Raw genomic sequence first — 27,918 nt, forward strand, 5'->3', positions numbered from 1 at the left:
CTCACCAGAGACTAAATTGGCTTGCACCTTGATCTTGGACTTCCCAGCCTCCAGAGCTGTGAGAAATTAATCCCTGTTGTTTAAGCCACCCCATCCATGGTATTTTGTTATGTCAGCCTGAGCAATCTAAGACAGCCCATGTATCTACTTTATATAATTGTTTGGTGAACCTGAAAACATACAAAAATCAGTCATGGGCCCGATCTTCCCTTTGCCTAAATAAACTGAGGTTTAAGCATGGACTAGGTTTGCCATAGCTGGTTTGACTTAGTGGGTAGAGTGTCAGCCTGCGGACTGAAGGGTCAAGGGCACACACCTGGGTTGCAGGCTCCCTAGTGGGAGCATGCAGGAGATGGATCAATGATTCTCATCATTGATGTTTCTATCTCTCCCTCTCCCTTCCTCTCTGAAATCAATATATGTATGTGTATATATATATGGAATGGACTAGGTTTAAGAAGGGGATGAGAAGGGACTGCCTTTATGAGATTACACTTTTGGCCCCAATTCTTTTATCTCCCCATGTATCCCACACTTGTTGCCTGCTCTCAAATGTGGACCCACTTGAACTCGGTCCTAGTCAAACTCGCCCGGGAACCTGCTCTCCTTCCGCAAGAGTTTCTGTAGGGACTGAGTTTGTAGGTGCAACGCCTTTGTCCCCACCCTCCACGACATTCTGGGGCATTCTGATTGGCTGTGGCTCTAATACGGCTTCTCTGATTGGCCGACAGCATGCCGCGAGCTTGAAGTTCCCAGGGATACGGCCCAGGCTGGCTGAGGCGCTGGGCGGGCTGTGGTGTGTCTCGGCCGGAACTCGGGTGTGTGGTGCCAGCAGTCCGGGACACCATGGCCAGTGTCCATGAGAGCCTCTACTTCAACCCCATGATGACCAATGGCGTGGTGCATGCCAACGTGTTCGGCATCAAGGACTGGGTGACGCCGTATAAGATCGCGGTGCTGGTTCTGCTGAACGAGATGGGCCGCACGGGCGAGGCTGCCGTCAGCCTCATGGAGCGGCGGAGGCTCAACCAGCTGCTTCTGCCTCTGCTGCAGGTGAGGGGCCCCGCTGGCGCCTGTTATTTCAGCAAACTTCACTGAGCACCTGCTCTGTGCCTGACATTTACTTGGGTTTGGGGGTACGGGGCTCCATCTGCTAACTCTTGGCCTTGGAGGACCGCAAAAAAGAAAAAGGAAAGATAATGCCACCAGCTAACACTTAATGAGTGTTTACTATGGGCCAGGTGCTTGACATGTATGGTTTTAATATATATATAATCAATTTTTTACAGAGAGGAAGGAAAAGGGATAGAGAGTTAGAAACACTAATCAGCTGCCTCCTGCACGCTCCCTACTGGGGATGTGCCCACAACCAAGGTACATGCCCTTGACCGGAATCGAACCTGGGACCCTCAAGTCCCCAGGGAGACGCTCTATCCACTGAGCCAAACCAGCTAGGGCGACATGCATGTTTTTGCAGGTTCATATCTGGCTCCAGCATTTGTTAGCTGAGCGACTGGGGGAAGAGTTACCTTTTCAGGTCTTTTGGCTACAAGTAGACCTGAGTGTGTGTGTGTGTGTGTGTGTGTGTGTGTGTGTCACATGAATCATATTTGTTCTGTATCCAACCTAGAGGATATTAATAAGTAGTAATAATGACATGAAACTAACAGTGAACATCGATTGTGTGCTAAGCATTTAACACATTTTATAACACTTATTCATTGTGGGACTTGAGTAAGTTCTCCAGCCTATTTGGGTCCTGGTTTCTGCAAAATGGGAACAATAATAGAAACTATGTCATGGGATGGCTGTATTAAATGAGAAGATCCATGGGAAACACGTCACAGTGTGTGGCACACTAATTACTCAATATTGGCTATTTTAATGTGTTCTCCTTCCCCTATAGCAGTTGTATTTCCCCCCCATTTATTTGTGATTATATGACTGCTGCTTCTCCCCTACTACACTATAACCTCTGTAAGGGCAGTGCTTTGTTCTATTTTTCTTCATTTAGTGCCCTGGAAGCCAAGTACAGCACCTAAATAAATATGTAGAATAAGTGAAATGTGTTATGCCCTTTTGTTTAGTTTTAAATCTCAATTAGATTGTAGTCTTTTTTCAGTTATAGATCGATTTTAGAGAAAAAGAGAAACACAGATTTGTTGTTCCACTTATATGTGCTTTTATTAAATGTGCCCTGACTAGCGATTGAACCTGCATATGAGAGGGTGATGCTCTAACCTACTAAGCTACCTGGTCAGGGCCAAGATTGTAGTCTTCTTGATAGCAGAGGTTACATACTCTCTGTCTCTACTGGTACTTTATATGGACTTGGACACTTAGTATGTCTGCCTATCTTAGTAGGTTTGGGGAAGGATCAAATGAGATATGTTTTGAAAAAATAGGACACCTTTATTTGATTAATGTTTGCCAGTTCACAGAGCACTTTGCATTATCTTACTTTATCTTTGCCACAAACAAAGGAGATAATTATTATTATCTCCATTTTACTAAGGCTCTGGAGGCTACAAGTTCTCGTAATTACAAAACTAAGAAGGAAGGAAAGATGCATCCTTGGACTACAGATTCAATGTATTTCCCATTTTATTTTATTTTATTTATTTATTTATTTTTTAAAATATATTTTATTGATTTTGTACAGAGAGGAAGGGAGAGAGATAGAGAATTAGAAACATCGATGAGAGAGAGTCATCGATCAGCTGCCTCTTGCACACCCCCTACTGGGGATATGCCCGCAACCAAGGTACATGCCCTTGACCGGAATCGAACCCGGGACCCTTCAGTCCCCAAGCCGACGCTCTATCCATTGAGCCAAACCGGTCCCGGCTTCCCCCCATTTTAAACCATTCCCCTGACTAAACGAGAATGATATGCAATTTTCTTTTTTTTATTTTTTTTATTTATTAAATTATTATCTGTGTACATATTTTAAGATATGCAATTTTCAAGTATTACTTTATCGTTTTAGATAGGTTTTTACCCCCTTTCTGATTTGAGATTTCATGTTTGGAATAATTGTTAAATGAATTGTTAAAAGAAGGGTTGATAAATGAATTCATGTTTGCTGCTGTTTATCATTCTCCCATTCTTCAAAATTTATCCATAACCTTCCTATCTTCCTTTACTCAGGGCCCAGATATTACACTGACTAAACTATACAAGTTAATTGAAGAATCTTGTCCTCAGCTTGCAAATTCAGTACAAATCAGGTAAACATTTTTTTTCTCTAGATAGAAAAATAGTTAAAATAGATGAAAATTTAGAAAAGGGCACATGTTAATTAATTATTTTTTAAAAGATATCTTTGTTCTTTTAGGTCGTTTAATTTTTTTTTTAAGTACTGCTTCAGAATTTATTTTCCCATGTGGATCTACCTTTTCCTTTTTTTAATTATTATTATTATTTTTAAAAATATATTTTATTGATTTTTTACAGAGAGGAAGGAAGAGAGAGAGATAGAGTTAGAAACATCAATCAGCTGCCTCTTGCATCTTGCACCCCCTACTGTGCCCCCAACAAGGTACATGCCCTTTACTGGAATTGAACCGGGACTTTTCATTCCACAGGCAGACGCTCTATCCACTGAGCCAAACCGGTTTCGGCTAATTATTTTTTTAATCCTCACAGGACATTTTTCCATTGATTTTTAGAGAGACTGGAAAAGAGAGAGAAAGAGAGAAATATTGATGTGAGAGAAACACATCAATTGGTTGCCTCTGGCATGTGCCCTGACCAACTAAGGTACGTGCCCTTGGCTGGAATTGAACCTGGGACCCTTCGGACCGCAGGCCCGATGCTCTATCTACTGAGCAAAACTAGCTTAGGGCTACCTTTTCTTTTTTAATTGTTGCAGAGAATTCCAATTTTATTGGCTGATGTGTTACTTTAACAAGTTTTATGATCAAGAAAACATCAGCAGTGATACTTTTCAGAATAGGTAGTGACATTTTGGATATCAAACTTGTTTTATGTGCCACCATTTTTATGTGAAACTCTAAATTGCTTTTAAATATATTTATTTTAGGTAAATATGAAACATGGGAAGTTGTTCAAAGGGCCTACTTAAAATATGCACCTCAATTTTCTCATTCAGAATCAAACTGATGGCTGAAGGCGAATTGAAGGATATGGAACAATTTTTTGATGACCTGTCAGATTCTTTTTCTGGAACTGAACCAGAGGTTCACAAAACAAGTGTAGTAGGTATGAAGTTCTGAGGAGAGCAGAGAATATGTTCATTGAAGTGAGCAGCTTTCTGAACAAACACAAGTTTTAATTTGAATTTATTGCTTTGCCATTTTGATCTGTGTTTAAACAATTATCTTGTGGAAAAGACAAGTTTTGTCTATGATAGCCAAGGTATTGATCTGGTGGGGAGGGTGGGAGGGCTCTTGGGGTTTCTCAGCTGTTAGTGATAGTGCTCTGGGTCACTTGTCTGCATTTCATAACTTTTTTTAAAAAATATTTTTTTATTGATTTTCCATAGAGAGGAAGGGAGAGGGACAGAGAGTTAGAAACATCAATGAGAGAGAAACATCGACCAGCTGCCTCCTGCACACCCCCTACCGGGGATGTGCCCGCAACCGTTGTACATGCCCTTGACCGGAATCGAACCTGGGTCCTTTCAGTCCGCAGACTGACGCTCTACCACTGAGCCAAACTGGCTTCGGCAAATGTGACATCTTTTGATGCTTTTCTATTGGCTTTATATCCATGCTCTATCCACCTGGCTTTTTTTCATAGTAGTAGTTGTTATTCAACATCAGTTATTTATTGATAACTTACCTCTCTCCTATGTGCCAGGATGTGGATTTAAAAGATAGACATGGACCTTCTTTAAAAAAAAAAAAAATCTTATCTTTAGGATATGTTTATTGATTTTAGAGAGAAAAGGGTGGGGGGAGGGAGAGAGAGAGAGAGAGAGAGAGAGAGAGAGAGAGAGAGAGAGAAACATTGATGTGAGAAAGAAACTGATTGGTTGCCTCTTGTATGTGCCCCAACCAGGGATCAAACCGCAACCTAAGAATGAGCCCTCACCGGGAATCAATACCTTTAGGTATACAGGAGGACACTCGAACCAACTGAGCCACACTAGCCTGGGCTGGACCTTCTTCTTCTTTCTTTTTTTATTTTTTTCATATATTTTTTATTGATTTCAGAGAGGAAGGGAGAGGGAGGGAGAGAGAGAGAGAAACATCAATGATGAGAATCATTGATCAGCTGCCTCTTTCATACACCCTACTGGGGATCGAGCCCACAACCTGGGCATGTGCCCTTGACTGGAATTAAATTCGGGACGCTTCAGTCCACAGGCTGACGCTCGATACAATGAGCCAAGTCAGTTAGGGCTGGACCTTCTTTTTTATGGGGATGGCATTCTGGTAGGGTAGGGCCAGATGAAAAAAGTAAATAAATAAGATCATTTCATATAGTTATAATAGTCATGAAAAAAACATATTGTGTGGATAAAGATGGTGGAGTGTGGTTGTGAGCACTGGGCCCTGAATAAGAAGAAACCAGATTTGTAAAGAGTGGGGAAGAACATCTGGGAGTAGAAGGAATAGCAATTTCAAGCGTCTCTTTTTTATTCTTTTGAAGGAAGAAGTGCAACAAGTAGTCATCAAATTTGTGTATCCCGATTTCATTTAATGCCTTCTCCTTGTCTGTGTCTTTTGTAGGCTTATTTCTGCGTCACATGATCTTGGCCTACAGTAAGCTTTCTTTTAGCCAAGTGTTTAAACTGTACACTGCCCTTCAACAGTACTTCCAAAATGGTGAGAAAAAGACAGTGGAGGATGCTGATATGGAACTGACCAACAGAGAAGAGGGCGAAAGAAAAATGGAAAAAGAAGAACTTGATGTGTCCATAAGGTAACTTGGGTTTTTCGGACAGGGGTCCCTTTCCTGCCAAATAGCACGATAAATAATTGGAGCAAACCAGAACCTTGGCGCGTATCAGGACGATGCTCTATCCACCGAACTTCCTGGCCAGGGCCTGGTTATGAGAGCGAGATTATAGTACTATTAACTCCTCCCAAAACCTCACTCACTCAGAGTTGTTTGTAAAGGCTTCTCATCTCTTGGAAAGGCAGTGCAGTATGGGGTGAAGGGTCTGGCGCTAGAGTCAGCATCCTGGGTGTGAATCCTTGCTCCTTCCCTTACTCCCTGTGGGGCCGTGGGCCAGTCACTCAACTCCTCTATGTTTCAATATCTTGATCTGTAAAATGGGGGAGATATCACCTTCTCAGAGGGTTGATGTAGGAATTAAATGATACATTTATATAAAGTGTTTAGAAATGTTCCTGGTATGTGGCAAACATTCAACAAATATTCACCATTCTTCTTTAATTTCTCTTCTAGTTAGGTCCCCTAAGGAAGGCTTCCAGGCAACAGTATGATCTTTGTTTGAGCTACTCTACAAACTTAAAGTAGCAGAATGTCACTTCTTTAGAAATGTTAAATTCAGACTTTTCATGTTATGGCTTGGTTTTCTCCTAAATTTATCTGATTTAATTAGGTCTAATTGCATTTTTTTGTTTTTATCCTATTCTAAGAATTCATTTGCATGTAAGCAAATGTATTTACTGTTAAGGTGCATGGTTTCAGAAAATAGTGTATATTTAGTAAACTGAATTACTCACCGATATGAAAGATATTCTTTAAAAGTTATTCTAATTAAGTATTATACTTTTACTTGTTATGGGATATTTCTTTACTTTGCGAGGTATATTTTATACACTCCTTGGTTCTTTTAAAAAAGAAAATTTCAAATTTTTATTTTTTTGTGCTTTTTCTAATGTTTTATTGTATTACCAGAAGCTTCTTACTTTAGCCCTTTCTATTTTTTATTTTATTTTAAGTTATTGGAATGATTTTAGGTATGTTTTCTTTAGGGAAATTATTTTTCTTGCCCTAGAAATTTGTATTAAAATTAAAAAGGAGAAAGTAATATTGAATAGCCTACAAATCTCCCATCTTAAAATGAAATCATTCCTATTTAAAAGTGGAAACCTGCCAAGATCGGTTTGGCTCAATGGATAGAGCGTCGGCTTGGGGACTGAAGGGTCCCGGGTTCGATTCCGGTCAAGGGCATGTGCCTTGGTTGCGGGCATATCCCCAGTAGGGGGTGTGCAAGAGGCAGCTGATCGATGACTCTCTCTCATTGATGTTTCTAACTCTCTATCTCTCTCCCTTCCTCTCTGTACAAAAATCAATAAAATATATTTAAAAAAAATAAAATAAAAAGTGGAAACCTAACTGGCAATTTAGAAGGAAGAGAATAAATATTTTTCCGGTGTTTTTGAAAATCCACTTATTTGTGGAAGTGCAAACTGAAGTTTAGCTTCAGCTTTTCACTTGCTCGTTGTTGCCAAGGGGCAGCTCTGTGCCCTGCGGTAAGAAATCAGGCTGATAAGATTACAGCTGCAGTGGAGCCCGCTAGTCTGCACGCTGCTGTAAGCAGCTCTTCCCTGTGCTGCGGAGTGGACCCCACCTATAAGCAGAAATTCTCAGGTACTGCTTCACCTGCCAGAGATTTGATATAAATCTCCCAAATTCAATAATGTGTTCAACGAATACTTATCGAGTGCTTCCTGTGTGCCGGGCACTGTTAGGGGCTGTGCTGTCAGCGAAAAGGGGGAGTTCCTGTCCTCGTGAAGTTAGGTGGGAGGGTCAGGTAGTAGGTAACTAAATGAAGAAGTAGTGTAATTTCAGAGACTGTCTGTGCAGTAAGGAAATGAAGTAGGACACAAGGATAGAAAATGACTGTGGGGTGCTGTTTGGGAAGGTCTCTCTCTCTCTTTAAATATATTTTTATTAATTTCAAAGAGGAAAAGGCAAGGGAAAGAGAGAGAAACATAGATGATGAGAGAGAATCATCATTCTGCTGCCTCCCGCACGCCCCCACACGGGATTGAGCCCTCAACCCCCGCATGTGTCCTGACGGGGAATCAGACTGTGACCTCTGGATTCATAGGTCAGCAATCAATTGCTGAGCCACATCGGCCAGTCAGGGAAGGTCTCTAGAAGACGGGGAGCTCGGCGATGAAGGAGTGAGTCCTGAGGAGAATTGCCAGAGCACATGGCAGACACAGAGCCCCCAGGTCAGGACATATATTGGAGGGACAGACAGAAGGAGGGGGTGGTCACACACTTGGGAAGGGCTCAGGTCCTCATGGCCTTAGACGTTTAGTAACTGTTCTCTGTCTCAGTCTCTCCGCCCCTGGTTTTGACCTGTCACTACATCACTCAGAAATCTCCAGAGGTTCCACACATTCTCCCCACCTGGTGTTTGAGGCCTCCACAATTGATCTTTCTGATCTTACCTCTTGTTCTCGGCTTGGATCCTTTCCAGTGTTTCCCAAACTTTTGACATATGTGTACCCCTTCTGTAATTTTCGTAACGCTGAGTACCCCTTGTACACATGAGAACGTAGAATTAGGCGCAGCTAAGCACGGTGCAGTGCATATCTCCACCAAACTCCGGTGCAACGCGTACCCTCACCAGACTCTTCCCGTACCCCTGGGGGTATGCATACCACGCTTTGGAAAACACTGCTACCCCAACTAGCCAGGTCTGCTTGTATGCCCCCAGGCTTTTTCCCTTTCTGCCTCTCTTATTTTCTTTTCCTGGAATGCCTTCTTTCTTCCTCATCATTTTCCTTACTCCTTACCAACTTTCCAGTTCTTCACCACTCCGGCTAGAGTAATTTTTCCCTTTTCTAAGTCCATACTCATCCTTGACATTTATTGTTTACTATCATTTTAAAAAAATATATATATATTATTGATTTTTCACAGAGAGGAAGAGAGAGGGATAGATAGCTAGAAACATCGATAAGAGAGAATCATCGACCAGCTGCCTTCTGCACACACCCCCCACCGGGGATGTGGCCGTAACCAATGTACATGCCCTTGCCTGGAATCGAATCTGAGACCCTTCACTCCGCAGATCGGCGCTCTATCCTCTGAGCCAAACCGGTTTCAGCTGTTTACTACCATTTTTGCACCTGGGCTGATCCTAGCCTTTACCAAGACTAGACATGTTTGCTGTAGACCATTAAGATTTTTGTCCTTCTCCCCCTAGGGCCTTGATTGGTGTTTTATGCATTGCACATACTTTAAAAAACAAACAAGAAATCCTTACTGATTGATCAATCCTATGTAAAATTTAAAAATTTCCAATTATAGTGGTAGATTTGAGCCCTTTAGAGCAGTTTACAGGCTTCTTTTAAGAATCTGATGAATGCCTTGTACTATCTCCACATTAAACATGTACATTCATTCTTATCTGGCAGGGAAGGTACCATGATCATGAAGGTGGTTTTCCCAGGGCGAGGCTTAGCCATTGCACTCCAGAGGTGCTGACCCCTGTGGTCTCCCCAAATGTGGGAAACTCGACCGCATCATTTGTGGTCTCGGAGGGCTATGTTCGTGCTGTCCACTGGACAGAAAAAAAGCAGTTTTACAAGGTCTGTGGACTCCTAGCCCATCCATGAATCCAGGTTAAGTGCCCTTGAGTTATAGTACTAGTAAGCCTAAAAGTCTGTCTGAGCTATAATTGGATTCGCAAACAAGGTCTACTTGAGCCCTTTTTCTAAATGGAATGCCTCTTGCTTCTAAAGGCTACTTTCTCCTCCATGTGTTTGTGAGGCTCTGAGGAAGCAAAGGAAGGGTCAGTGGAGGATGGCTTGGGCCAGGAAATTTTTATTTGCTCTTCCCAAGCTTGTTCATTCACGTCGGCCACCATTGCCAATGTGGAGCCAGAACCAAATTTGATCTTCATTTATAATAACTCTTATTTGTTTTCGCTTGTAGCCATTTTTCTCTTCTCATGTATTGCTCTGTGTCCTTTATTAAAAGCTACCCTAAATCTTTTTTTGGGGAATGGGGTTAAGTAAGTAAATCATTTGGTACTGTTGAGTATCATGGACTTTAGAGAGAATGGGACCAGTGGTGGTGTGTCCAGTTTCATTCGGATCCTCATCTGTCTCTAGCCTTTTTGTGTTCAGCTATATTTATTCCAAACCTTGGGCTTATTTTGTTTAAGGGATATGTTAAGAGAAAAGGGCTTATTGCCCAGACACTTAACTCTTTTCCATTTGAGAAGTTGGCCTGTGAAATTTTTTTCCATTTCCCTCTAGGTCACTACTATGTCACCTATCTTTGTTAGGCTTGGGTCAGGGTTGGTTCTTGGCAGCACCAATATTTGCAAAAGCTGATCCACTGCCTTGGGGATTGTTAGGTAATATTTATTGGAAATGAAATTAGGAGAATATGAGAGCAGCTCTTCCTGAAGTGTTTGTTTTTAAAAAAATATATTTTATTGAATTTTTACAGAGAGAAAGGGAGAGGGTTAGAGAGTTAGAAATATTGATGGAAGAGAAACATGGGTCAGCTGCCTCCTGCACACCTCCCACTAGGGATGTGCCCACAACCACGGCACATGCCCTTGACCGGAATCGAACCCGGGACCTTTCAGTCCACAGGTCGATGCTCTATCCACTGAGCCAAACCGGTTAGGGCCTAAAGTGTTTTCTGTGGGTTCTAGTGCTTCTTATAAATACCTCGAGCTAACCAATTGCGCCACTGCAGCTCCACGCTAGTAATTCTTGAGAGACACTAGGAAAGGATCCTTTGTGCAAGTGAGGTCGGTAAATGGTACATTAAGCAAAAGTAAAGTTTCTTTCTGCTGGATTTCTCTAATGTGTATCATGAATCTCCAAGCAAGATAGGATATGTACACCTTTCCTCAAATTCTTTAACCTCAGAATTTTCTTAGAATATCCATTTAGTACTGGGCCAGTGGCGCAATGGATAACGCATCTGACTACGGATCAGAAGATTCTAGAATATCCATTTACATATAGTTTGCATGAAACAGTTTGAGATCAGCTGTAATTGACACAGAGTGCTTATACAAATACTATTTATGAGCAAATACTGATTTTATACTTATTGTAATCCTATATAGAGAAGACTTTCTTTAGTGATAAATGAGTAATATTTATTCTTTGACCTCAAAACAAGGTTGTTTTATACTGTGTGTGTATGGATTTGCCAAGTCTAGGTTTATATTAGCACATTTCTTGTTTATCAGTTCTGTTTAAGCTTCTCGGCAAATGGTTATTTCTTCGGTGAAGCCTCCTTTTCCTGCTTTTGAATACAACACCATCTTGACTCTGTAGCATGGAGTTAGAAACTTTTCATTCATTTATTTCCCAAAATCTGAGTGTGCCTACGTATAGCCCTGGGTATTCACATACAAATGCAGGGAAGAACAGCCCAGCTCGGCAGTGCATAGGTGCTATGATAAGCATCTAGGAGACAGTGGGAGCTCAGATAAGAAATGTCAGGAGAGCTTCTTGGAGGCTGTGACTTTAGTAATTTTGAAAGATGGATGGTGTCCATTAGTCCAATAGTAGGTGGGCAAATGGGCCCTGCAGGTTGTGGAAGCAGCAGGGACACCTTGTCATGACAGGAAACCTGTAAGGTATTCATGAGGCCTGGGGTGTAGGTGACAAAGAGAAGGCAAAGGAAAAAGACAGGAGGTAGGATCACCCATGAAGCACTGCACCTGCCCCGCTGAGCAGTGTGGACTTTATTTTGGAGGTGATAGGGTACCACTGAAGGGCTACAAATCAGGGATAGCGTGTTAGATTTGCATGTTAGAAAGATCTGCTGAGAGCTGCATACAATTTAGGTCTTTATTTGTGAACTTTGTCAGGTTATTCAACATCACTTTTTAAGTATGTCTTTTCTCTTCCTGAGAGGAGAGAATTAATTATAAGTTTTTGGCCCTGGCCAGGTATCTCAGTGGTTAGAGTGTTGTACTGATGTGCCAAAGTTGCATGTTCAATACCCGGTCAGGGCACATGTAAGAATCAACCAATGAATATATAAATAAGTGGAACAACAAATCATTGCTTCTCTCGCTCTCTCGCTCTCGCTCTCTTTCGCTCCCTTCCTCTCTCCTTAAAATCAATTTTTTAAAAAGTGTCTTAACTCTTCTGATAAGAAAATCTATTTGACTTTGTAAGCATTACCATTTTTGCTATGATATGTTATATGTATTTCTGATTACCTTTGTTTTATATTTTGTAGAGAAGAGGAGGTATCTTGCAGTGGGCCTCTGTCCCAAAAACAAGCGGAGTTTTTTCTTTCTCAACAGGTATGTTAATTCTTTAATTTATCATGAACTTTAAAAAAAATCGTCTGACATAGTTTGTCATGGCATATGCCTGTTACGTTGGTGGGCTTATTGGTAATTCTGCATTATCCCTTGTTCTCGGCCCTCTTTACTTCACTAACAATGCTGTTACTTCCTATTTTGTAGTTTCATTTTTTGATTAAAGTTATGCAGGTTCATTCAATAATGGTGCATGACTAACATAGCCAAAAAACATGACTTAGAAGACGTACTTCCCTTTTCCCAACAGTTTATTATGGACATTTTCAAACAAACAAACAAACAAACAAAAAATTGAAAAGCATTTTACAGTGAATATCCATATACCCTTCACCTGTATTTTACAGTTAATATTTTTCTCTGTTCAACACGTATCTACCCATCCTCTATCCGGCCACCATTTATTTTATTTTATTTTTTATGCATTTCAAGTTGCAGATATCAGTGTACTTCATCCTAAACATTTAAAAAACATATATTTTTATTGACTTCAGAGAGGAAGGGAGAGGAGAGAGATAGAAACTTCAATGATGAAAGAGAATCATTGATCGGCTGCCTCCTGCACGCTCCCTACTAGGGATTGAGCCCACAAGCCAGGCATGTGTCCTGATTGGGAATTAAACCCTGACCTCCTGATTCATAGGTTGACGCTCAACTTCTGGTCTCAAACATTTTTTGTTGATGGTTTTAAGTCATACTCTCTTTTTCTCAGTAACATAAGCTAAACATTTTTCTCCCATGTTATCTTCAAGCAGACTTGATTTTTTGCTAGATTTTTCTAGTTTTCCCTAATTTTGTTCTTAAATCTCTTTCTGCAGAAAAAAATGTAATGATCTAGCTATTATAAAAGTGATAGGAACATGCCTGCAGATGAATTTTACACAAATTAGAAAAACTTGTCTAGCTGAAACCGGTTTGGCTCAATGGATAGAGCGTCGGCCTGCAGACTGAAAGGTCCCAGGTTCGATTCTGGTCAAGGGCATATACCTTGGCTGTAGGCACATCCCCAGTAGTGAGTGTGCAGGAGGCAGCTGATCGATGTCTCTCTCTCATTGATGTTTCTAGCTCTCTATCCCTCTACCTTCCACTCTGTGAAAAATCAATAAAAATATATTAATAAAAGAAAGAAAAACTTGTCTAGCTATCAAGGAGAAATACAGCTGGATCCTCACCTTGTCCTCACTCCTTAGTACATAATAGGTGGATAAAAGGGGCAAATGTAAATATTTAAAGCTGTAATTAAACTAGAAGGAACTACAATATTAACTTTTAACTGGTTTGTGGATGGGGAAAGACTTTCTAAACATAAAAGCTGTGGAAGTAACATGTAGGAGACGGTCATTTGATTTTTTTGGCATAAAAATAAAAAATGCATGTCAGAACACGTTCTAACAAGATTAAAAGGCAAACAACAAAATGGGGAAAGTATTTGCAATAAATATGACAATCAAAGGGTTAATCGTTTTGTTTTAAAAATCATATTTGTAAAGACTACTTGATGATGAGACAAAGTTTGTAATATATCATTAAATGAAAAGAGGATGAAGTAAAATTATGTACTTTAACTTTGTTAAAAATATGGTGTGTGTATGTATGTATACAGACACATATATATAATACATATATACATACATAGGAAAAATATGCACTGGAGTAAGATACACTGAAGAATTAATAATAGTGTTCTTTCTGGGTGGAAGGATTACAGATGACTTCTTTTCTGTATGCTTTTCAATAGTTTTAGAATCTTCTGTAATGATGTAATGAATTAAAATGGAATTAAAAATTATTATTACTTATAAAGAAAAATTTGTCTAGGTAGAATTGAATAAGTGTATATAACCCAGTTAAGTACTAATATTTAATTTGAAACTGGTTTTCTGCATATCTTATATAAGCGTTGCTTAATGTCATTCTCATGCAACAGTTAACCAGACGTGGTGCACCGAAGTGCCATCGGCCCTCTGCAGTGCTGGAGATGCACATGCCTGCTGTGAAGGTGCTCACTGTCTGGACTGAGGCCAGACTGGCACTTGGAATATGTCCTGATAGGAACTACAAGAAGGGTTAGAACAGGGGTCCTTGTAGGACCTTACCTGGCCTAGGCAGTGATAGAAGCAGGTGGCTGGTGGCTGAAGTCTGAATTGGGACTGGAAGGCTGAGCAGGGATTTGCATGGGAGGAGTGAGGGGATAGGGAATGGGGAGTGTGTGGATGGGGAGGCTGACTGTTTCAGGAAGAGGAACAATGTTCTGAAGGGTCAAGAGGAGAGAGTAGCTGAAAAAAAGAAAATAACCAGTTGATGCTATGACTATAACATTTCCATATGTTTCTTTCTACTGAGTTGTCATGTTTCAATTTCAGGCCTCTTTGTTAAAGAATGACGAGACTAAGGCCCTCCCTCCAGCTTCGTTGCAGAAAGAGTTGAACAACTTGTTGAAATTTAATCCTGATTTTGCTGAAGCGGTGAGTCTTCTCCAGAATTTGTTCCTGAGTTGAAAAAATAATGGCAAAGCTACTGTTATGTTGAGTAGCCACACAAATGAGGACCCATCCATGCTCTTGGTGAGCAACCCAGCTTAGGTTATAAAACTGCCCTTCCCACTCACTAAGAGCAAAACCGCCCTTCCCACTCATTCAGTCTAGTGATGTTCTCTTTCTTTCATCATCTCTCTGATGTTGTGAATTATGAAATATAGAGTAGACTGAGTTTTTGTTTGTTTTAATTTTTAGAGAGAGAGGAAGGGAGAGAGAGAGAGAGAAACATCAATGTAAGAGCAAAACATCAATTGGCTGCCTCCCATACGCCCCCTACTGGGGATTCAGTCTGCAATGGGCATGTTCCCTGCTGGGAATCAAACTGGCGACCTTTTCAGTGCATGGGATCACAGCCAGCCAAGTGAGCCACACTGGCTAGGGCAGAGTAGACTGAGTTTTTAAAAACTTCAGGCCTGTCTTGGCTGGGTGGCTTATTAGGAGAGTATTGTCCCAATACACTAAGGTTGCGGGTTCAATCCCTGGTCAGAGCACATACAAGAATCAACCAATGAGTCCAGCCAATGTGGCTCAGTGGTTGAGTATCAACCCATAAACCAAGAGGTTCCCTTTTTGATTCCTGGTCAGGGCACATGCCCAGGTTTCAGGCTTGACTCCCAATGTGGGGGTAGGGGGATGGCATGCAGGAGTCAGCCAAAGGATGTCTCTCTCAATTCTCAATGTTTCTCTCTCTCTATCCCTCTCCCCTCCTTTCTCTCTAAAAAAAATCAGTAAACTATATATATATATATTTAAAAATCATCCAATGAATGCATAAATAAGTAGAATAAGAAATTGATATTTCTGTCTCTTTGTCTCTCTTTTTCTCTCTCTTTCTAAAATCAGTTAAAAAAAAATGGGTTCTAAAAATTTGTTCCTTTCCCTACTTTTGTCAGTGTGTGTGGTTGTTTTTTAAGTTTAAAAATCATACCATTCCTTAATGGATTTTTACCCCCAAACCTGGATTTGACACCTGACTTTATCCACATATAGAAAGATATACGTTTGGTTCCCTAATAATTGGGATCTGCCTGTTTGGAGGGAAGTTTGTTTATTTATTTATTTATTTATTTTGAAATTATTCTTATTATTTTTTTGTTCGTCTTCACCCAAAGATATTTTTCCATTGATCTTTTAGTGAGAGTGGAAGAGAGAGGGAAAGACAGAGAGAAACATCGATGTGAGAGAAACACATCGATTGGTTGCCTCCTGCATGTGCTCTGACCAGGGCCCAATCCAGGGAGGAGCCTGCAGCCAAGGTACATGCCCTTGACCAGAATTGAACCCGGTACTCTTTGGGCCACAGGCTGACGCTCTATCCATTGAGCAAAACTGGCTAGGGCTATAGGGGGATTAATTCAGTGAATCAAAAAAAATAAAAACAGTTTCAACATAGGATATAATTGGCTCAGTAAACTTTTTAAATACCTGAGCTAAGTGAGTTCTCCCTCCCACCCTCACATGGGTCCTAATATAACCAGTGACAAAGTGGATGTATATTTAGGATAAAATGCTGACACAAGTGCTAATGGAACTCCGGTTTTTCCATTTGGGGACTCTTCCTGGTGAGAAACCAATGTATCTTGAACCTCCTTTATTCTGCCTTTGGGAACAGGTGAATCTAAACTATGACCCTCTTGTTAGAAGGGTGGGAGGATACATGGATGTTTGCAGCCAGTAGAACTCATGAATTAGTCATACATAAGAAGTAGAACATTTAACACTATGTGGATTGTTTCTCATTGTAGCATTATCTCAGCTACTTAAACAACCTCCGGGTCCAAGATGTGTTTAGTTCTACACACAGCCTCCTGCATTACTTTGACCGCCTGATTCTTACGGGAGCCGAGAGCAAAAGTAACGGGGAAGAGGGCTATGGCCGGAGCTTGAGATACGCTGCTCTGAACCTGGCCGCCCTGCACTGCCGCTTCGGACACTAGTAAGTTTACAGATTTTTATCCATGTAGAAATGGAAGGCACGAACTTCCAAATGTTATTAAGATGAATTTTTTAAATGCTGTATTTTAAAAGAAGGATAAGCCGAAACCGGTTTGGCTCAGTGGATAAAGCGTCGGCCTGCAGACTGAAGGGTCCCAAGCTCGATTCTGCCAAGAGTATGTTCCTTGGTTGCAGGCACATCCCCAGTTGTGGGTGTGCAGGAGGCAGCTGATGGATGTTTCTCTTTCATCAATGTTTCTAGCTCTCTATCCCTCTCCCTTCCTCTCTGTAAAAAAAATTAATAAAATATATTTAGAAAAGAAGGATAAAAAGGAAAGAAAGAAAGGAAGCTGACTATTTTACTAGACCTGTCAGTAACTTCCAAAAGAGAAGCTTTTTCACTGGACAAAAGCTTATGAAACCTTCTCCTTAAACAGTCTGCCCCCTGGTGTCTATTTAACATTATTGTCTTAGTACATGGCCTCTCACTACTTCTAAGAACGACAGCCATTGAATTAAAAGATAATTAGGTCATTAGGCCAGAGATTCCCAAAGGATTTTTTGGAGATAATAATGAGGATACAATGTCTATTTTCAGTATTTCAAAAAGCCAAAAGAAAGTTGTGCCTTTACTGTATAAAAGACTGTGCTGGCTTATTAAAAGTCATGTTTGTTCTTTCTGATAAAATTCAGGCAGCTCAGTGAGATGACACTTGGCGTATGCCATTGGTAAGATATGCCAATGATTTTGATGAATAAAAATAGGAAAACTGTCCAGCTGGTGTGGTTAGTGGTTGAGCGTTGACCTATGAACCAGGAGGTCACAGTTCAAGTCCTGGTCAGGGCTCTGTCCCCAGTAGAAGGAGTGCAGGAGGCAGCCAATCAATGATTCTCTATCATCATTAATGTTTCTTTCTCCCTTTCCCCTTTTCTGAAATTAAAAAAAAAAAAATTATTTTAAATGGAGTTAAGTGGATAAAACCTTTCAAAATATGGAGGCTATTTTGGAAACAAATAATGTGAATAATGGTGAAAAGGTAAGAAATTACTAAATGAAAGAGTCTTTCCAACCCCTGTGGCTTTTTCCCATTTGGAAGAAACGAAGTTTTTGCTACTGGCATCTTTGTAAATCATTTTAAAAAAAATGTATTTTATTGATTTTACACAGAGAGGAATTGAGAGAGATAGAGAGTTAGAAACGTTGATGAAAGAGAAACATCGACCAGCTGCCTCTTGCACCCCCCCACTGGGGATGTGCCCGCAACCAAGGTACGTGCCCTTGACCGGAATCGAACCTGGGACCTTTCAGTTCGCAGGCCGACGCTCTATCCACTGAGCCAAACCGATTTCGGCTGCTACTGGCATCTTTGACTAGAGACCCCAGAGTGTGTTAATGGAAGAAATGTCCAGAGTTGAAGAATCAGCCAGGCAACAAACAAACAGTAGTTTACAGTGGTATTTAACTATGCACTGCAAGGTGGGGTACAGATAGCACTTATGTGGGAATTTTCACAAGTGCAAGTTCAGTGGGGCCAAGAATAATTTGACTGAATTTCTATAGAACTTGAGAGAGTATGAGAGACATCACAGATGGAGGGAAACCATGTGAGCAGAAAAAAGGAATCTCAAAAGCGGATAATCCTCAAAATACTTTTTAAACTAGTTTTGAAAAAGTATAAAAGTATCAAATGCTATAGTGTAAAAAATTTTTTAATAATGCAGAAGAGAATGCAATGAAAAGTAAAATATTATATTCTCTCTGTGCCTCTTCCCTGGCCCATCAATAACTAAAATAAAACTCTTAGCAACTGAGATCAAGAAAAGCTATTCCTTGATGTCCCTTTTAGTAGAAATCCACCTTAGAAGGGGAGGGTTCTGTATGTCCATTGTTAATGTTTCTTGCTGCTGGGGGAATAAGCCCATAGCTATAGCTTTCAAAGCAGAGACCTATTCTTGGATGAGTTATTGTACAGATGTCTTCCTGCTTCCGTTACTTGTGCATGTTTGTGATGTTAATGAGATATTAATGTTCAGTCTGTCTTTAGTCAACAGGCGGAACTTGCCCTGCAAGAGGCAATCAGGATTGCCCAGGAGTCCAACGATCACGTGTGTCTCCAGCATTGCCTGGTAAGGCCACCCTCCTGCCTTGGGAATTCTGCCCACGGGTTGAGTTGGCCTTTGGAAGGCCCGATTTGAATCAGATTGTTTTGTAGTCAGAGCAAAGTTTCTTAGTGACGGGCAACTAGTTAGGAAGTCATGGTAATTCAGGAAAGGCAGCCCATATTTGTTTATTTCTTAATTCACGATGTTTGTTTGGCTTTGGTGGTGATTCTTTTTTTAAAATATGTTTGTATTGATTTTTAGAGAGAGAGGGAGGGAGAAGGGAGAGGTAAGAAGAAGAAGAGAAAGATAGAAACAATTATTGATCAGCTGCCTCTTGCACGCCCCCTACTAGGGATCAAGCCTGCAGCCCAGGCATATGCCCTGACCAGGAATCGAACCAGTGACCTCTTGGTTCATGGTTCAATGCTCAACCACAGAGCCAAACCAGCCAGGCTTGATCTTATCTACAAATTTTAGTACAACGTGCCATGCATAACTACCATGCAAAGCTATCACATTAAACATTGGCATTAGCCTTGTAACTGGATGAGATGTTATCCTGTGAAAGCATAACCACCAAGCACATGTAGAACACAGAATTTATTTAATCATCACGTTGAGACTCACTTTTTCAATTAAAGGCCATATGGGGGCTTCATGCTTTTTTTCTAGAACCTTGCCACTCACTGCTCTCAACGGTGAAGAAAATCATTGGCTTGTCTGATAATTTTCATGTGTTTGATGGGCTTCATTTTGGTTCATGCTTCATGAAATAGTATGTTAGAGGATTTATTTTGTTCCTTTTAATTCTTGCTTACAACCATGCTGATAGTTCAATAGAACATCACCCAGGTCGTTGTTAGGATATATTTTAATGATTTCTCTTACCAGAGCTGGCTTTACGTGCTGGGGCAGAAGAAATCCGATAGCTATGTTCTGCTAGAGCATTCTGTGAAGAAAGCAGTGCATTTTGGGTTACCGGTAAGGCTCATCTTTCTGTGAGACTTTAAATAAATGGTGTGGTTTTATTCTTGGTAGTTTCATATGACCTTAGTTATTAATTAAACACTAAATTCTGTTTGATAGGTTTCTCTCTGTTCCCTCTGTTCTCTCAATTCCATTGATCAATTTGATGAGATTGTTTTTAGTTTATTGATCCATATTAACTTCCCCTTATATAGTTATAAATTTTTCTGGAAAGGCTTACTTTTAAAACAGGGATTGGTTTAAATGTTACAGCCCTAGAGCCCAATCTGGCTGCTTCCTGCTCATATGTGGCTCTCAGGCTAGGAATGGGTTTTACATTTTTAAATAGTTGGGTGGAAAATGTCAAAGAAGAATATGCAACAGACACCAGATGTGGTCTGCAAAACCCAAGTTATTTACTGTTTGGCCCTTCAGAGAACAAGTTTGCTGATCCGTGTTTTAATAACAAACAAAGCTAGGAACCAGTAAACCTAATAGGCAGATTTGTCCTTTCTCAGTTTGAGTGACAGGGAAGGACCTGAATGATAGACTACTTACTACTCTATCATTGTAGTTCTCAATGATAGATACTGAGGGACATTGAAAGGGCATAGTCTCCATGCATGAAGTAGTGATGGCTCTCAGCATCTAGATTAATGTTGCTCAAAGAACTTTATTCCATCTCAAAAACCATCCACTGAAACCTGGGCTGTAGGCATTAAGCATCTGTCTCATATAGTTTGCAACAAATTCCAGAAAAATTAGAAGTAATCCTGTGCAGTCATTTAAAGTATATGCTTTTCAAGTCTGCAAATTGTACACTTGACTCAATTCTGGGAAAGGAGAGTTACTTGTACAGAATTGATGATAAGGACAAAGTAAGTGGTAAAGTGTCTCCTTAAAATAAATGAGACTTTTTAAATACAGTTTTGTTGTGGATTTATGCTGTATCTAGTTGAGCTTTCATCCTTGAAAATCATGACAGAAGTTATGATTTTATTTATTTATAAGAAAATAAATTATGTTCATAATAAGCATCCTCTTTTAATCTCCTGCTACATAATGTGCCCAGCACTGTTTGCCCTGTTAACTCATTTTAATTTTCATAGCAGTTCTTTGTGATGGCTGGGATGCCCATTTTACTGACAAGGAAGTTGAGGCTTGGCTCAAACGTTAAGTGACTGGCCCCAAGTCACATAGGAAGTAGTAGGGTGGTGTTTAAGTGCAGGTCCATTTAATGTCAAAGCCCTGGCTCTTCTCAGTGTACCGTCAGCCTCTCTTCCAGCCTGTTTTATTTTTTATTTTTTTTAATATATTTTATTGATTTTGTACAGAGAGGAAGGGAGAGAGATAGAGAGTTAGAAACATCGATGAGAGAGAGTCATCGATCAGCTGCCTCTTGCACACCCCCTACTGGGGATATGCCCGCAACCAAGGTACATGCCCTTGACCGGAATCGAACCCGGGACCCTTCAGTCCCCAAGCCGACGCTCTATCCATTGAGCCAAACCAGTCTCGGCCAGCCTGTTTTTTAAGAACATATTTTATACGGGCCAGGGCCAGGCTGTAGGTACTTTCCTTTTAAATAGTATTGTCACTGTGCATGTGCTAAAATGTGAAATGTGCCAGATTTCTGAAGAGCAAAACAAACATGAGTCATGTGATTTCTCTTGGGTCACGGGTATATCTGTTTGTCCCCTTAGTACCTTGCCTCCCTGGGCATACAGTCCCTAGTTCAGCAGAGGGCTTTCGCTGGGAAGACAGCAAATAAACTGATGGATGCTCTGAAGGACTCTGACCTCCTGCACTGGAAACACAGCCTGTCAGAGCTCATCGACATCAGCATCGCCCAGAAAACGGCCATCTGGAGGCTCTATGGCCGCAGGTCAGTCTTCAGGCAGACGGTTAAGGCCGTAGGGGCGTGGGTCCTTTTAGAGACGAATGGAGGCTGGCAGTCTGCCTTGTAGGGTGCATAAACCAAAGTTCACGCATCTCTCTGGTCTGCCCCAGACCACAGTGTAGTTAATAAGTGACAGAGCCATTCACGAGCCATGTTGTCTTCTGACTTCAAGCACTGAGGCAGGCAGTGCCTCTTTCTGTTCGCAGGGGGCATGGGCCATGGTTACTCAAGTGGAGCACCCTTTGAACCCCAAGATGTGTTCTCTGGAATATCTCCAGCCTTGGGTTTAAGTTCCATTTTGCGTCTCTAGCTTGGAAGTAAACTTCTGAACCAGACTTTTAATCCTGGAGTCTTGTCACTACCTCACGTCTCACCCAAACAGACTGTTATTTTTAGGAATTCAATAATGAAAGGAAGTGCCTATATGGCCAGTCTTGTCTTTGTACGTGAGATCATTGTTTGGCACGATGTGGTCTGAAACATCAGACACTTGCCGGAGCAGCTGGTACCAGGATGGCATCGGGCCTGAATTTACCCATGAAAATGAATGAATACACCGTGACCACAGGCAATGGGGAGGAGGGTGCCTGGCGCTCAGAGCTCCCTGTTGTGCCATAACCACTGCATTTCCCCTGAGGCTGAACAATTCGGGGTGCTTTCCCGCTTTCCTGGGAGGCAGCTGTTCCCACAAAGACGAACTTACAGTGGGGCTTAACTTCCCTCCATTTGCTTAACTTCCTTCCCCACTCCAGAGAAGCCCGGGATGGGGGGGGGGAGCAGCCTGGGTCCCTTGATAGACGGAGCCCCTGTTTGTCCCCTCACCAGCACCATGGCGCTGCAGCAAGCCCAGATGTTGCTGAGCATGAACAGCCTGGAGTCGGTGAACGCGGGCGTGCAGCAGAACAACACGGAGTCGTTTGCGGTCGCGCTCTGCCACCTCGCAGAGCTGCACGCGGAGCAGGTAGGAGGTGGCCAGGCGGGTGGGCTTCTGGAGCGAGGGAGGCTCTGCCAGTTCTTTCCTGAGGAGCCCGAGAAGGGCACTGGGCACGTCAGGGACAGGTCTGGTTGGCCGCCCCAGGGAAGGTGAATCCTGCGGGCACCTGCCCGCGGTGCAGCAGGTGTGGTGCACGGTGTGCTCATCACATCCTGTCTCTGTTTAGGGCTGTTTCGCTGCAGCTTCCGAAGTGTTAAAGCACCTGAAGGAGAGATTCCCACCGAATAGTCAGCATGCCCAGGTAACTTGCCCTCGTGTGACCTCAGATTTATTTATGAAAAGACCATTTTTACTGTATTGTTGTCAAAGTGGGCTCATGAAGAGTCTCCCCTCAGTTTCTCATGTCAGTTCCTTTCTGTTACATACATGCATTGAGGTCAACATGGGTAATTACTTAGGAGACTCTATAAACTCTCTTCAAGAAGCCTGAGAAATAAACTCAGAAAAGATTTAAAGCAGGGTACTTCCCCCCCTCATGGTTTTAAATTAGTATTCTTAATATTTCCAACTGTACAGGAATAAGAAGACATTATCAATGTCCTTCAGTAGATCAAGAATTAGGTCTCAGTTTTGTTATTTTGTCTTGTACTTGGCAACTCTAATCTTTCCCTCCCAGAACTGGATAACCTTATGGGAAGATGTTGTGCCCAGAGGGAATGGCCTTTAAAGCAGTCCTAGGCCTCTGTTTCTTACTGGACTGACGTTCATCTCTGAAAGGGCTGAGAAAACTTCCAAGGGCCTTCCTTCTCTTCCTTCCCTTATCACGTTTAGTCTTCAGGGTTTGAGGCTGGGAACCTCCCACTGCTGGTCCCTGGGTGGTCATTCACGTTGGTGGTTAGATAAATTGTGAGCACCTATCGGCATGTGATCTGTGCTGAGATGTGAACTCAGAGCACCCAAAGGGGAAATAAGACAGAAGACAGCACCCAAGGATGAAATGTGGTTCCATGATAGTGCTAATAGGGTGAAATAATTTCCACTGCAATTCTAGCTGTAACCAAAAAGGAGTACAGTAAAATAAAGATGCAATTTAATTTATGATTTATAGGGGGGAAAACTGTATGGCAGATAGATAGACTACAAAATGCTCAACCTGCTTAGTGGTTAAGGAACTACAAATTAAAATACAAATGAGATATTTCATACCCATTAGATTGGCCAAAAGTAAAATACCTGACAGTACCAACTGTTGGTGAGAAGGTGGAGCAGGGAGTAATGTCATAGGCTCCTGGTGGGGCCTGTAAACCAGTACAGTCCATTTGAAGAACAAATGGCTTCTATATTAAGTGAAGGCATATATACTACAACCCAGCATTTCCTCTGCTTGCTGTATACCTGAGATACACGTGTACAAGGAGAGGTATGTGAAAATGTTTATTGCAGCATTTTTCAGAAGAGTGAAAAATAGATACCACCTAACTACCCATCAACCGGAGAATAGATAAGCTGTCGCATATTCATATAATTGAAAACTATTAGTTAAAGGAATAAACTATAATTTCATGTATTAATATGTATAAACCCCCCAAATAATGTTGAGCTTAAAAGCAAGTTGTCAGCCGGGACCGGTTTGGCTCAGTGGATAGAGTGTCGGCCTGCGGACTGAAAGGTCCCGGGTTTGATTCTGGGCAAGGGCATGTACCTGGTTGCGGGCACATCCCCAGTAGGGGGTGTGCAAGAGGCAGCTGATCGATGATTCTCTCTCATCGATGTTTCTAACTCTCTATCCCTCTCTCTTCCTCTCTGTGAATAAATCAATAAAATATATTTTATAAAAAAAAAAAAAAAAGCAAGTTGTTAAAGGCTGCATGCAGTATGATAGTATTTATCTATACAAAGTTAAAAACGTGCAAGATCATACCACACACTGTTTAAGGATAAGTGTGTGTGTTGTAAAAGTATAAGAACATAAGTGGGAACAATAGATATCAAATCAAGTGCTTACTTTGGAAAAATTGAGAAAGGAATAGAAATTGTAAAGTTCTTCAGTGGTCTTTATAGTATCTAAAGAAAAGAAAGAAAAATGTTTTGATTTGACAAAGTTCATGATTCGCACAAATGTGTTTGTTTTTTATTAATGCTTGTTCACATACTTGAAATATTTTTTAAAAATATTTTTTATTAATTTTGAGAGAGAGAGAGAGAGAAACACCAATGTGAGATCAAAATATCAATCGGCTGCCTCCTGCACACCCCCTACCACTGATTGAGCCTATAACCCAGAATGTGCCCTGATTGGGAATCGATCCAGCAGTCTTTTGTGCACGGGACGATGGCTGACCAAATGAGCTACACTGGCCAGGGCCATGTTTGAAATATTTTTTAAATAGCAAAAACTAAAAATGTGTTTGAATTGTAAGGATATTTGCTAAGCTAACCCAAATACTTTTCTATCTCTGTTGAATAATTAGGTGAACACTTGCCATTTGTCCCTAATTATATTTTTTTCTTATTAGCTATGGATGCTATGTGATCAGAAAATACAGTTTGACAGAGCAATGCATGATGGCAAATATCACTTGGCCGATTCACTTGTTACAGGAATCACTGCTCTTCATAGCACTGAGGGTGTATATAGGTAAGAAACGTGGAGAACTCCAACACAGAATGAATTCATTCTCAATTGGCTTTATTCTTATATGTTTTGTATGTGAATTAATTTATCAACTTTAGCTTAGGAAAAACTTTTTTTTTTTTTTTTTAATATATTTTGTTGATTTTCCACAGAGAGGAAGGGAGAGGGTTAGAGAGCTAGAAACATTGATGAGAGAGAAACCAGCTGCCTCCTGCATATCCCCCACTGGGGATGTGCCCGCAATCAATGTACATGCCCTTGACCAGAATCGAACCTGGGACCTTTCAGTCCGCAGGCCGATGCTCTATCCACTGAGCCAAACCGGTTTCGGCAAACCTTTCTTTTTTAAAAAATTTCTCATCTCACCGAGGATATATTTAGAGAGAGGAAGGGGCTTAGTAGCGGATAAAAAGAGAAAGAGAGACAAACATTGGTTGCCTCCCATACATGCCCCGACCTGGGATCAATAGTATACAGGATGATGCTCCAAACTACTGAGCCACTCAGCCAGGGCAGAAAAAAAACTTTTTTCTGCTTATTACATATTTATTACAGGAAATGAGAAACTACGGATAAGCAGAAGGGAGAAAATCAGTACCACCCAGAGATAATCACCAACATTGTGACATCTGTAGTTCCAGACTGTGTGTGTGCGTGCGTGCATGTACACATCTATTCTTATAAACACAATCTTTTCCCCCTTTTAACAAAAAATATGTTAGACACAGTTCTTCCCTTTGGGGGTTCAGTTACATTGTAATTGAGGAAATAGAGATTCTAACCCTGAAAGAGACTATACTTATAACCCTTGCAAAACATCAACATAACCACTTATGTTTATTTTGCTTGTGCAGAAAAGCAGTTGTACTGCAGGCTCAGAATCAAATGACAGAGGCACACAAGCTTTTACAGAAATTATTGATTCATTGTCAGAAAATGAGGAACACAGAAATGGTGATCAGGTAAGAGGGGGGCCTCTTGTGCATCTCACAGATGGTGCCTTGTGATGCAAATTCTCATCCATGTCCTCCTGTTTGTGGGCAGTGTCCTGCTGTCGGTGGCAGAGCTGTATTTGCGATCTTCCTCCCCTACCATTGCACTGCCTGTGCTCCTGCAGGCCCTGGCCCTCTCCAAGGAGTACCGACTACAGTACTTGGCCTCTGAAACAGTGTTGAACTTGGCTTTTGCCCAGGTAAGCTGATCTCTGTGCTTAGTTTTGTTTTCGTTTGTTTTAGCACATATTTGTACTCAAGAACTGGCAAATCTGGTACTACTTTTTGGTTTTGAAAAGGATGATAATGAGCTTTCACTTCTCACTATTGAAGTCTGGGAATGCAGTCTCCATGGCAGGCCCTTCACGGAAATCTGGAGCTGTGAACTTGGTGACAGGCTGACATCTCCCAGTGGCACTGGCTGCTATTTAGTAAAGGGGACTCGCCTCCTCATTGAGGACATGAGCCTCAGATCAATGGGTAGCTGGCCCAGAGCTGTGCTTCATTTAACAGGGGGATGAGTAGAATAAAGAAGTGAGGGAGTTATGTGTTCATTGAAAGGTTTTGTAAATGAAAATTTTTTTTAATGTATGTTTTCTATCTCCCTTTGTAGAATGGAAAGGATATGAGAGAAGGGACAATTGTCTTTTCCCTGCTGTATCCCATGGTACCTAGTAGGACCTACACTTACAGTGGGCTTTTAATATTTATAGACTGAATACTTTTTTCTTAAGATAAAGTTCATGCCAGTTGGTGTGGCTCAGAGGTTGAGCGTTGACCTATGAATCAGGACAGCTCCGTCTGTCTGTCTCTATTTGCTTATTCTGTGTATTTCATGTAATGGAATCATATAATATCTGGCCTTTTGTGTCTGGATTCTTGATTTAGTATAATCTTTTCAAGGTTCATTTATGTTGTAGCATGTATTGCATCCCTTTTAACAGCTAAATCATATTCTATTGGATGTATACATGTTTCATTTATTCATCAGTTGATGGACCATTGGGTTGTTTCACCATTTGGCTATTAAAAATAGCTGATCTCAACATTTAGGTACAGGTTTTTGTGTAGATATTGTTTTATTTCTCCTGGGTATACTTAAGAGTAGAATTGCAAAATATAACAATTCAGTTTAACTTGATCGATTATTTTTTTATTTTTTATTGAGCTACTGTTGGATTTCTGGGATAAATCCCAGATGGTTGTTGTAGTGTACAATTCTTTTAATATGCTGCTGGATTTGGTTTGCTAATATTTGTTGAGGATTTTTTCTCCTGTAATCATAAGATTACATTCTTTTAAATCTATCCTGTCACTCTTTCTCTTAATTGAAAAGTTTAATTCATTTAATTTAACATAATTATGCATGAGAATGGTCTTATTTTATTTTGCTATTTTTTTCCTATATGTCTTACATCTTTTTTGTTCCTCAGATCCACCATTACTGCTTTCTTTTGTGTTAAATAGATGTTTTCTAGCATATCATTTCAATTCCCTGTTGTTTCTTTTATAATATACTTTTGAGATAGTTTCTTAGTGTCTCCTCTTCCTCCAGTGATCCTAATACAGCCAATTCAATCTTTTGGAATCACCAATCTAAAGGATTTTGGTGTTGAATCCTTTTGTGAAGACAAAACTTTCCCACAGTGTGAATAACTACTCCCTGCTCTATCTGTTGTCGTCTGAAATCAGATTGTCACACCCATGT

At 41.0% G+C, this 27,918-nt stretch overlaps 1 protein-coding gene and 1 non-coding gene across 8 annotated transcripts in view; both read left to right on the forward strand.

Annotated features, from left to right (window-relative positions):
* Positions 1-762: 762 nt before the first annotated feature.
* ANAPC5 (anaphase promoting complex subunit 5) overlaps positions 763-27,918 on the forward strand; it is a 28,632-nt gene continuing 1,476 nt past the window's right edge. The window contains exons 1-16 of one of the 7 annotated variants that reach the window (XM_045585578.1): positions 763-1,053; positions 3,151-3,230; positions 4,115-4,224; positions 5,700-5,892; positions 12,124-12,190; positions 14,572-14,673; positions 16,491-16,681; positions 18,726-18,807; positions 19,675-19,764; positions 21,453-21,634; positions 22,475-22,610; positions 22,810-22,884; positions 25,100-25,221; positions 26,073-26,180; positions 26,263-26,410; positions 26,544-27,836. In XM_045585578.1, coding sequence (XP_045441534.1) covers positions 847-1,053; positions 3,151-3,230; positions 4,115-4,224; positions 5,700-5,892; positions 12,124-12,190; positions 14,572-14,673; positions 16,491-16,681; positions 18,726-18,807; positions 19,675-19,764; positions 21,453-21,634; positions 22,475-22,610; positions 22,810-22,884; positions 25,100-25,221; positions 26,073-26,180; positions 26,263-26,410; positions 26,544-26,612 — 1,962 coding nt within the window. In that variant the 5' untranslated portion in view covers positions 763-846 and the 3' untranslated portion in view covers positions 26,613-27,836. Of the gene's footprint in view, positions 1,054-3,150; positions 3,231-4,045; positions 4,265-5,699; positions 5,893-12,123; positions 12,191-14,571; positions 14,674-16,490; positions 16,682-18,725; positions 18,808-19,674; positions 19,765-21,452; positions 21,635-22,474; positions 22,611-22,809; positions 22,885-25,099; positions 25,222-26,072; positions 26,181-26,262; positions 26,411-26,543; positions 27,837-27,918 lie in introns of those variants that run through there. The other 6 variants (XM_045585579.1, XM_036449297.2, XM_036449295.2 and 3 more) reach the window with 6 other exon arrangements.
* Positions 9,303-9,466, forward strand: LOC118725759. Its single transcript, XR_004990105.1, has one exon. It is a non-coding gene; the product is annotated as a U1 spliceosomal RNA (small nuclear RNA).

The sequence above is a fragment of the Pipistrellus kuhlii genome, unplaced genomic scaffold (assembly GCF_014108245.1).
Source record: "Pipistrellus kuhlii isolate mPipKuh1 unplaced genomic scaffold, mPipKuh1.p scaffold_m20_p_20, whole genome shotgun sequence".
Taxonomy (NCBI): domain Eukaryota; kingdom Metazoa; phylum Chordata; class Mammalia; order Chiroptera; family Vespertilionidae; genus Pipistrellus; species Pipistrellus kuhlii.